At 50.4% G+C, this 12,050-nt stretch overlaps 1 protein-coding gene across 1 annotated transcript in view; it reads left to right on the top strand.

Annotated features, from left to right (window-relative positions):
• The window catches only part of NCOA1 (nuclear receptor coactivator 1), a 55,346-nt gene that overhangs the window by 17,362 nt on the left and 25,934 nt on the right, over positions 1-12,050 (top strand). Inside the window, 2 exon segments of the mRNA XM_066208954.1 lie at positions 3,503-3,680; positions 5,704-5,883. Of these exon segments, the coding sequence (XP_066065051.1) occupies positions 3,503-3,680; positions 5,704-5,883 (358 nt within the window).

Here is a 12,050-nt window from a genome sequence, read left to right as displayed (position 1 = left end):
GGGATCAGGCTTTAAATGGCTCCAGGAATTCCCAGAACTTGGGAATTCCGAAGGAAAATCAGGAATTCCGAAGGAAAATCTGGGAATGTGGAGCGGGAAAACCGGGAATGAGCAAATCCGGGTTTTTTTTTCTGAGATTCTGGGCTTGAATCCCGGATTTTTTGGGATCAGGCTTTAAATGGCTCCAGGCATTCCCAGAACTTGGGAATTCTGAAGGAAAATCGGTAATTCCGAAGGAAAATCGGGAATTCCAGAGGAAAATCCGGGAATGTGGAGCAGGAAAACCGGGAATGAATCAATCCGGGGTTTTTCCCCCCCCCGGGATCTTGGAGTCTAATCCCGGATTTTTGGCTTTCAACGCCGCCGAGATTTCAGGGAGTTGGAAGAGATTTGGGAAAAGGCGGAAAATTCCCAACGTTGGATTCCGTCCCGGGAATATCCCGGAGGGAATCCAGATCCTCCCAAGATTCCCCTCCCCCCCCCCCCACCCCGAAAATATTTCCGGCTTTTCCGGAGGAGTTTCCCGGGCCGGAAAAAAACGGGAATTCTTTTTTTAATCCTCTTTTCCCTGGAAAAGGTTGAATTCCATGGAAAATGTGGATGGATCCTGGAATTCCGGATGAAAATCCTGGAGAAATTCCCTGGAAAGATTTTCCTTTTCCGGGGATTTTTGGGGGTTTTTTTTTTTGGGATTCCAAGGATCCTTTTGGAATTTCAAAATTCCCTTTTGGGGTTTCGAGGAAAATCTGGATCCGGAATTCCTGGATTTTTTTTTTTTTTTTCCTCCTGGGTTTTTTTTTCCGGTTTTTTTGGGGATTTTTTTGGGTCGAAATTTTGGGATTGTGACCAAACGCGGAATTCTGAAATTCCCAGGAATAAAACCTGGAATTCCGTTTTCCTTGAGGGGAATTCTCACAGGTTTGGATTTTTTGGGATTTTTTTTTTCCTTGTTTCCTGAATCCAAGAAAAATCCAAGGAGAGGTTCTGGAATTCCAGGAAAATTGGGAATTTTTTCCCAGGGAAATTCCCGAATTGGAGATTTGGGGATTTTCCCAACTCTTGGATTGGGTTTTTTTTCTCCCTCTTTCCCCGTTCCTGGCTGGAATTCCGGGAATAATCTGAGCTGGATCTTGGATCCTGGTCGGAATTCTGGGATTTCAGGATCCAAGTCTTGGATCCCGGCTGGAATTCTGGGATTCTGGGAAAAACCGAGCTGGATCTTGGATCCCGGCTGGAATTCTGGGATTCTGGGAAAAACCGAGCTGGATCTTGGATCCCGGCTGGAATTCCGGGATTTCAGGATCCAAATCTTGGATCCCGGCTGGAATTCTGGGATTTGAGGACCCAAATCCAGGGAAAATCAAGGAAGGTCCCGGGATCCCGAGATTCCATGAAGAATTCCGGGAAGAGCCACGGTGGATGTTTAAACCCTGCTGGAATTCCGGGATTTGAGGCTCCGAATCCATGATCCCGGCTGGAATCGTGGGATTCAAGGAGCCAAGACCAGGAAAAAACAACAAAACCCCCCGTGAGATCTGGGATCCCAGCGGGAATCCTGGAATTCCAGGAGTGACCAGCGGGACTCCTTGATCCTGGCTGGGATTCTGGAATTGCCAGAGCGGGAATCCGCCCGCTTCTCCAGGGAGTCTTCTCCACGCTCGTGATCCCACCCGCTTCTCCGTGGAATCTTCTCCAGAATCAAGACCCCACCCAGTTTTCCATGGAATCTCCATGGAATCTTCTCCACACTCAAGGACCCGCCCGATTTTCCATGGAATTTCCATGGAATCTTCTCCCAAATCAAGACCAAACCCGATTTTCCATGGAATCTTCTCCAGGATTGAGATCCACCCAATTTTCCATGGAATTTCCGTGGAATCTTCTCCACGCTCAAGGACCTGCCCAATTTTTCATGGAATCTTCTCGAGAATCGAGATCCACCCAATTTTCCATGGAATCTTCTCGAGAATCGAGATCCACCCAGTTTTCCATGGAATTTCCCTGGAATCTTCTCCGTTCCCAAGACCCCACCCAATCTTTCCCTGGAATCTCCTCCCAGCCCTGGGGACACCCTTGGGAATTTCCGTCTCCTCCTATCCCATGCTCCTCCTCTGGAATTTTTCCCCTTTTATTTCCCATTCCAGGCCTTGGATGGATTTTCCCGCGCGGCGTTCGTGACGGGATATTTGGGATAAAACCTCGGAATTTGTTCCCGTTCCTGATGAAATCGTTGGGATAAAATTCCGGAATTTTTTCCCGTTCCTGATCAAACATTCGGGATAAAATTCAGGAATTTTTCCCCGTTTCTGATGAAACGTTTGGGATAAAATTTGGGAATTTTTTCCTATTCCTGATGAAACATTCGGGATAAAATTCCGGATTTTTTTCCCATTCCTGATGAAACATTTGGGATAAAATTTCGGAATTTTTTTTTCCTGTTTCCGTTTCTGATGAAACATCTGAGATAAAACTTGGGAATTTTTTCCCGTTCCTGATGAAACGTTTGGGATGAAATCCGGGACTTTTCCCCTGTCCCTGATGAAACGTTTGGGATGAAATCCGGGAATTTTTTCCCCCGTTTCCGATGGAATGTTTGGGATAAAATTCCGGAATTTTTTCCCGTTCCTGATGAAACATCTGAGATAAAACTTGGGGATTTTTTCCCGTTCCCGATGGAACGTTTGGGATGAAATCCGGGACTTTTTTCCCCCCGTTCCCGATGGAACGTTTGGGATGAAATCCGGGACTTTTTCCCCCCGTTCCCGATGGAACGTTTGGGATAAAATTCCGGAATTTTTCCCCGTTCCTGATGAAACGTTTGGGATAAAATTTGGGAATTTTTTTTCCCTGTTTCCGTTTCTGATGAAGCATCTGGGATAAAACTTGGGAATTTTTTCCCGTTTCTGATGAAATCTTTGGGATAAAATTCCGGAATTTTTTCCCGTTCCTGATGAAACATCTGAGATAAAACTTGGGGATTTTTTCCTGTTTCTGATGGAACATTTGGGATAAAGTTTGGGAATTTTTTCCCGTTTCTGATGGAACGTTTGGGATGAAATCCGGGACTTTTTTCCCCCGTTCCCGATGGAACGTTTGGGATGAAATCCGGGACTTTTCCCCCATTCCCGATGGAACGTTTGGGATGAAATCCGGGACTTTCCCCCCATTCCCGATGGAACGTTTGGGATGAAATCCGGGACTTTTTCCCCCCGTTCCCGATGGAACGTTTGGGATGAAATCTGGGAATTTTTTCCCCCGTTCTCGGTGGAACGTTTGGGATGAAATCCGGGACTTTTTTCCCCCCGTTCCCGATGGAACGTTTGGGATGAAATCCGGGACTTTCCCCCCATTCCCGATGGAACGTTTGGGATGAAATCCGGGACTTTTTTCCCCCCGTTCCCGATGGAACGTTTGGGATGAAATCCGGGACTTTCCCCCCGTTCCCGATGGAACGTTTGGGATGAAATCCGGGACTTTTCCCCCCCCCCCCGGTCCTTTCCAGGCCCTGGACGGTTTTTTCTTCGTGGTGAACCGCGAGGGGCGGATCGTGTTCGTCTCGGAGAACGTGACGGGCTACCTGGGCTACGCGCAGGAGGAGCTGATGAACTCCAGCGTCTACAGCATCCTGCACGTCGGCGACCACGCCGAGTTCGTCAAGAACCTGCTGCCCAAGTCCCTGGGTGCGGCCGCACGGCGCGCGGGGATCGGGGAATTCTGGGCGGGAAAGCTGGGGAAAAAAAGACAGACGGAAAGTCTGGGCGAGGAAAAATGGGAATTCGGGGGAGAAAAGTCCGGGAGGGGCAGGAAAACCCGGGAATTCTGGGAGAAATCCTGGAATTTTGGGGCGATTAAAGGGAATTCTGGCAGAAAAATCTGGGAATTATAGGAAAATAGTCTGGGAATTCTGGGCGGGAAATCTGGGAAAAAAAATCCGGAAAGTCTGGGCGAGGAAAAAATGGGAATTCTGGGGAGAAGAGTCCGGGAGGGTCAGGAAGATCCGGGAATTCTGGGAGAAATCCTGGAATTTTGGGGGAAAAATAGGAATTCTGGGAAAAAAATCTGGGAATTCTGGGAAAATAATCTTGGAATTCTGGGGGGGAAATCAGGGAATCTGGGAAAAAAAAATCCGGAAAGTCTGGGGGAGGAAAAATGGGAATTCTGGGGAGAAAAGTCCCGGATGGGGGGTTGGTTAATTCTTTGGGAATTCTGGCTCCTTAAATCCCGGAGATCTTTGGGAATTCTGGCTCCTTAAATCCCGGAGAGCTCTGGGATGAATTCCATGATTGTGGCTCATTCCCAACAATCTCTCAATTCCTTTTTTCCCCATTTTTCCCCATTTTTTCCCCATTTTCCCCCCATTTTTCCCATTTTCCCCCCATTTTTTCCCATTTTTTTCCTCATTTTTTGCCCACTTTTTGCTCATTTTTTCCATTTTCCCCCATTTTTTTCCCATTTCCCCCACTTTTCCCCCATTTTTTGCCCATTTTCCCCATTTTTCCCACTTCTTCCCCACTTTTCCCCCACTTTTTCCCATTTTCCCCCATTTTTCCCATTTTTTTCTCATTTTTTCCCCATTTTTTCCCCATTTTTTTCCCCATTTTTTCCCATTTTACCCCATTTTTTCCCTGTTTTTTCATGGTTTTTTCCCTGTTTTTCCCCATTTTTTCCCCATTTATTTCTCATTTTTTGCTCATTTTTTCCTCATTTTTTGCCCACTTTTTGCCCATATCTTCCCATTTTTCCCCCATTTCCCCCCATTTTTCCTCATTTTTGCCCATTTTTTCCCATTTTTCCCCATTTTTTTCCTATTTTTTGCTCATTTTCCCCCCATTTTTTCCCATTTTTTCCCCATTTTCCCCCATTTCCCCCCCAATTTTTTCCCCCATTTTTTCCCCATTTCCCCCATTTTTCCCCATTTTCCCCATTTTTCTCCATTTTCCCCATTTTTTCCGTTTTCCCCATGTTTTGCCCATTTTCCCCCCAATTTTTTCCCATTTTTTCCCATTTTCCCCCATTTTCCCCCATTTTTTCCCATTTTTCCCCCATTTTTCCCCATTTTTTGCCCATTCTTTCCCCATTTTTTACTCATTTTTTCCCCATTTTCCCCCATTTCCCCCCATTTTCCCCATTTTTTCCCATTCCCCCCCATTCTTTCCCCATTCCCCCCATTTCCCCCCATTTTCCCCCATTTTTTCCCCCATTTTCCCCATTTTTTCCCATTTTTCCCCATTTTCCCCCATTTTCCCCCATTTTCCCCCATTTCCCCCATTTTTTCCCATTTTCCCCCATTTTTTCCCATTTCCCCCCCATTCTTTCCCCATTTTCCCCCATTTTCCCCCATTTCCCCCCATTTTCCCCCATTCTTTCCCCATTTTTCCCCATTTCCCCCATTCTTTCCCCATTTCCCCCATTTTTTTTCCCATTTTCCCCCCATTTTCCCCGTCTTTCCCCCCATTTCCCCCATTTCCCCCATTTTCCCCCATTTTCCCCCCATTTTCCCCCATTCTTTCCCCATTTCCCCCATTTTCCCCCATTTTCCCCCATTTTTTCCCCATTTTCCTCCATTCTTTCCCCATTTCCCCCATTTCCCCCATTTTCCCCCCATTTCCCCCATTCTTCCCCCATTCTTTCCCCATTTCCCCCGTTTCCCCCCATTTTTCCCGTTTTCCCCCCCAATTTCCCCATGTTTTTTCCCTCCCGCAGTGAACGGCGTTCCGTGGCCGCAGGAGCCGGGCCGGCGCGGCAGCCACACCTTCCAGTGCCGGCTGCTGGTGCGGCCGCCCGACGAGGCGGGCGCCGACAACGCCGAGCTGCGCCAGCGCTACGAGGCCATGCAGTGCTTCACCGTCAGCCAGCCCCGCGCCTTCCAGGAGGAGGGGGAAGGTACCGGGATGGACATTCCCGGGATTGGGATGGGATTGGGATGGGATTGGGATCACTCCGAGGCCATGCAGTGCTTCACCGTCAGCCAGCCCCGCGCCTTCCAGGAGGAGGGGGAAGGTACCGGGATGGACATTCCCGGGATTGGGATGGGATTGGGATGGGATTGGGATGGGATTGGGATGGGATTGGGATGGGATTGGGATGGGGATGGGATGGGATTGGGATGGGATTGGGATGGGGTTGGGATCACTCCGAGGCCATGCAGTGCTTCACCGTCAGCCAGCCCCGCGCCTTCCAGGAGGAGGGGGAAGGTACCGGGATGGACATTCCCGGGATTGGGATGGGATTGGGATGGGGATGGGATTGGGATGGGATTGGGATGGGATTGGGATGGGATTGGGATGGGATTGGGATGGGATTGGGATGGGATTGGGATGGGATTGGGATTGGGATTGGGATTGGGATGGGATTGGGATCACTCCGAGGCCGTGCAGTGCTTCACCGTCAGCCAGCCCCGCGCCTTCCAGGAGGAGGGGGAAGGTACCGGGATGGACATTCCCGGGATTGGGATGGGATTGGGATGGGATTGGGATCACTCCGAGGCCATGCAGTGCTTCACCGTCAGCCAGCCCCGCGCCTTCCAGGAGGAGGGGGAAGGTACCGGGATGGACATTCCCGGGATTGGGACGGGATTGGGATTGGGATTGGGATGGGATGGGATTGGGATCACTCCGAGGCCATGCAGTGCTTCACCGTCAGCCAGCCGAGAGCCTTCCAGGAGGAGGCGGAAGGTACCGGGATGGACATTCCCGGGATGGGGATGGGATTGGGATGGGATTGGGATGGGATTGGGATTGGGATTGGGATTGGGATGGGATTGGGATGGGATTGGGATGGGATTGGGATTGGGATGGGATTGGGATGGGATTGGGATGGGATTGGGATCACTCCGAGGCCGTGCAGTGCTTCACCGTCAGCCAGCCCCGCGCCTTCCAGGAGGAGGGGGAAGGTACCGGGATGGACATTCCCGGGATTGGGACGGGATTGGGATGGGATTGGGATGGGATTGGGATCACTCCGAGGCCGTGCAGTGCTTCACCGTCAGCCAGCCCCGCGCCTTCCAGGAGGAGGGGGAAGGTACCGGGATGGACATTCCCGGGATTGGGACGGGATTGGGATTGGGATTGGGATGGGATGGGATTGGGATCACTCCGAGGCCATGCAGTGCTTCACCGTCAGCCAGCCCCGCGCCTTCCAGGAGGAGGGGGAAGGTACCGGGATGGACATTCCCGGGATGGGGATGGGATTGGGATGGGATTGGGATGGGATTGGGATTGGGATTGGGATTGGGATGGGATTGGGATGGGATTGGGATGGGATTGGGATTGGGATGGGATTGGGATGGGATTGGGATGGGATTGGGATCACTCCGAGGCCGTGCAGTGCTTCACCGTCAGCCAGCCCCGCGCCTTCCAGGAGGAGGGGGAAGGTACCGGGATGGACATTCCCGGGATTGGGATGGGATTGGGATTGGGATGGGATTGGGATGGGATTGGGATGGGATTGGGATGGGATTGGGACGGGATTGGGATCACTCCGAGGCCGTGCAGTGCTTCACCGTCAGCCAGCCCCGCGCCTTCCAGGAGGAGGGGGAAGGTACCGGGATGGACATTCCCGGGATTGGGATGGGATTGGGATGGGATTGGGATGGGATTGGGATGGGATTGGGATGGGATTGGGATGGGGATGGGATGGGATTGGGATGGGATTGGGATGGGGTTGGGATCACTCCGAGGCCATGCAGTGCTTCACCGTCAGCCAGCCCCGCGCCTTCCAGGAGGAGGGGGAAGGTACCGGGATGGACATTCCCGGGATTGGGATGGGATTGGGATGGGGATGGGATTGGGATGGGATTGGGATGGGATTGGGATGGGATTGGGATGGGATTGGGATGGGATTGGGATGGGATTGGGATGGGATTGGGATTGGGATTGGGATTGGGATGGGATTGGGATCACTCCGAGGCCGTGCAGTGCTTCACCGTCAGCCAGCCCCGCGCCTTCCAGGAGGAGGGGGAAGGTACCGGGATGGACATTCCCGGGATTGGGATGGGATTGGGATGGGGATGGGATTGGGATGGGATTGGGATGGGATTGGGATGGGATTGGGATGGGATTGGGATGGGATTGGGATGGGATTGGGATGGGATTGGGATTGGGATTGGGATTGGGATGGGATTGGGATCACTCCGAGGCCGTGCAGTGCTTCACCGTCAGCCAGCCCCGCGCCTTCCAGGAGGAGGGGGAAGGTACCGGGGTGGACATTCCCGGGATTGGGATGGGATTGGGATGGGGATGGGATTGGGATGGGATTGGGATGGGATTGGGACGGGATTGGGACGGGATTGGGATGGGATTGGGATGGGATTGGGATCACTCCGAGGCCGTGCAGTGCTTCACCGTCAGCCAGCCCCGCGCCTTCCAGGAGGAGGGGGAAGAGATTAGGATTAGTACCGGGATTAGGATTAGGATCAAATGAGATGGGAACGGAAGGGGCAGGATGGATTGGGATTGGGATTGGGATTAGCGTTGGGATTAGGATGGAGATTAGGATTGGGGATTAGGATTGGGATGGAATTAAATAGGCAGGGATGGAGTTCGATGGATCAGGATTAGGGTTGAGATTGGGATTAGGATTAGGATGGAATGAGGCAGGCATGGATAGGGTTTGAAGCATTAGGATTAGGATTAGGATTAGGGTTAGGATTAGGATTAGGATTAGATGAGATGGGAACGGATGGGGTGTGATGGATTGGGATTAAGATTGGAGCTGGGATTAGGATTGAATGAGGTAGGCAGGGATGGGATTTGATGGACTAGGGTGAGGGTTAGGATTGGGATTCAGATTGGGATTAGGATTAGAATTAGTGTTATGATTAGGATTGAATAAGGCAGACATGGATGGAGTGTGATGGATCGGGATCGGGATTTGGATTAGGATTAAATGAGATGGGAATCGTTGGGTGTGATGCATTAGGATTAGGATTAGGATTAGGATTAGATGAGATGGGAAGGGATGGGGTGTGATGCATTGGGATTAGGATTGGAGCTGGGATTAGGATTGAATGAGGTAAGCAGGGATGGGGTTTGATGGATTGGGATTAGGATTGGGATTAGGGTTAGGATTGGGATTAGGATTGGGATTAGGAGTAGGATTGGGATTTGGATTAGGATTAGTGCTATGATTAGGATTGAATAAGGCAGACATGGATGGAGTGTGATGGATCGGGATTAGGGTTAGGATTAGGATTTGGATTAAATGGGTGCAGATGGGGTGTGATGGATTGGGATTAAGATTGGAGCTGGGATTAGGATTGAGGTAGGCAGGGATGGGGTTTGATGGATTAGGGTGAGATTTAGGATTGGGATTAGGAGTAGGATTCGGATTTGGATTAGGATTAGTGTTATGATTAGGATTGAATAAGGCAGACATGGATGGAGTGTGATGGATCGGGATTAGGATTAGGATTAGGATTAGGATTAGGATTAGGATTAGGATTAGGATTAGGATTAGGATTAAACAAGGCAGACATGGATGGAGTGTGATGGATCGGCATCGGGATTAGGATTAAATGAGACGGGAATGGTTGGGTGTGATGCATTGGGATTAGGATTAGGATTAGGATTAGATGAGATGGGAACGGATGGGGTGTGATGGATCGGGATTAGGATTGGGGTTGGGATTAGGATTGAATGACGTAGGCAGGGATGGGGTTTGATGGATTAGGGTGAGGGTTAGGATTGGGATTAGGATTGGGATTAGGAGTAGGATTGGGATTTGGATTGGGATTAGTGTTATGATTGGGATTGAATAAGGCAGACATGGATGGAGTGTGATGGATCGGGATCGGGATTTGGATTAGGATTAAATGAGATGGGAATCGTTGGGTGTGATGCATTAGGATTAGGATTAGGATTAGGATTAGATGAGATGGGAAGGGATGGGGTGTGATGCATTGGGATTAGGATTGGAGCTGGGATTAGGATTGAGGTAGGCAGGGATTGGGTTTGATGGATTAGGGTGAGATTTAGGATTGGGATTAGGAGTAGGATTGGGTTTTGGATTAGGATTAGTGTTATGATTGGGATTGAATAAGGCAGACATGGATGGAGTGTGATGGATCGGGATTAGGATTGGGATTAGGATTAGGATTGGGTTTAGGATTCGATGAGATGGGAGTAGATAGGGTGTGATGGGTTGGGATTGGGATCAGGATAAAATGAGGTGAGAATGGATGGAGTTTGATGGATTTGGATCAGGATTGGGATTAGCTTTAAATGAGATGGGAGTGGGTGGGGTGTGATGGATTTGGATTAGGATTAGGATGAGGATGAGGATGAGGATTAGGATTAGGATTAGGATTAGGATTGAATGAGATGGGAGTGGGTGGGGTGTGATGGATTGGGATTACGATTGGGATTAAGATTTGGAGTCGGATAGGGATGTGGATTAGGGTTAGGATTGGGATTAGGATTTGGGTTAGGATTAGGATTAGGATTAGGATTAGGATTAGGATTGGGATTGAATGAGGTGGGAGTGGGTGGGGTGTGATGGATTGGGATTAGGATTTGGATTAGAATTGGGATTGGGGTTGGGTTGGGATTAGGGGTAAATGATATGAGAATGGATGGGGTGTGATGGATTGCGGTTACGATTGGGATTAGGATTAGGAGTCGGATAGGGATGTGGATTAGGTTTAGGATTGGGATTAGGATTTGGATTAGGATTGGGATTGGGATTGGGATTGGGATTGAATGAGATGGGAGTGGGTGGGGTGTGATGGATTGGGATTAGGATTAGGATTAGGATTAGGATTGGGATTGGGATTAGGATTGGGATTGGGATTGAATGAGATGGGAGTGGGTGGGGTGTGATGGATTGGGATTAGGATTTGGATTAGAATTGGGATTGGGGTTGGGATTAGGGGTAAATGGTATGAGAATGGATGGGGTGTGGTGGATTGCGATTACGATTGGGATTAAGATTTGGAGTCGGATAGGGATGTGGATTAGGGTTAGGATTGGGATTACGATTTGGATTAGGATTGGGATTGAATGAGCCGGGCTGGATGGGTCTGATGGATTGGGATTGGGGTTGGGATTGGATTGGGATTGGGATTGGAGTGGGATTGGATTTGGATTGGGATTGGGATTGGGATGGAGCACAGTCAGGATGGGATGGGAATGCCGCACTGGGATGGGATTGGGATTGGATTGGGATTGGGATTGAGCGCAGTCGGGATGGGATGGGAATGCCGCACTGGGATGGGATTGGATTGGAATTGGGATTGGGATTGGGATTGGGATTGAGCGCAGTCGGGACAGGATGGGAATGCAGCCCTGGGATGGGATTGGATTGGGATTGGGATTAGATTGGGATGGGGATTGAGCACAGTCGGGACGGGATGGGAATGCAGCCCTGGGATTGGATTGGGATTGGGATTAGATTGGGATGGGGATTGAGCACAGTCGGGACAGGATGGGAATGCAGCCCTGGGATTGGATTGGGATTGGGATTGGATTGGGATTTGGATTGGGATTAGATTGGGATTGGGATTGGGCACAGTCAGGACGGGATGGGAATGCCGCCCTGGGGTTGGGGTTCCGGGCAGGACTGGATCCGCCGTCGCTCTCCCGCTCCCTCCGAGTCCCCGTTCCCTGTCCCGTCCATCCTTTCCCGCATTCCCGCCGTGAATCCCGCAATTCCCGCTGCAGATCCTGCCCCGGGGTTTTCCCACCGAATCCCGACCATCCCTGCTCCGACCTGGAATTCCATTATCCCGACTCCTCCACCTCCCGAAAAACCGCCAGGAGCGATTCCTGCCCACTTTCCCAAGGGAATTCCAGGGAACCGACCGCCATTCCCTCGGCAGGGACGGAGAATTCCTCCAGGAAAATCGCGATTCCATGGGCAGGGAATCGAATCCGGGAGGGAGAATTCCTGGTGGCGGTTTGGGAAGGCTTCTGGCCTTCCCGGCGCTCCTTATCCCGGTGGTTTTTATCCCGGTGGTTGGTATTCCCAGTGATGTTTTATTCCGGGTGTTTTTTTATTCCCGGGTATTTTTTATTCCGGGTGTTTTTTTATTCCCAGGTATTTTTTATCCCGGT

Source organism: Chamaea fasciata, unplaced genomic scaffold, assembly GCF_029207755.1.
Source record: "Chamaea fasciata isolate MVZ Bird 193981 ecotype frontalis unplaced genomic scaffold, bChaFas1.0.hap1 SCAF_551, whole genome shotgun sequence".
NCBI classification, from domain to species: Eukaryota; Metazoa; Chordata; class Aves; order Passeriformes; family Sylviidae; genus Chamaea; species Chamaea fasciata.
The sequence above is the reverse complement of the archived record's forward strand: the minus strand, read 5'-3'. Positions and strand labels throughout refer to the sequence as shown.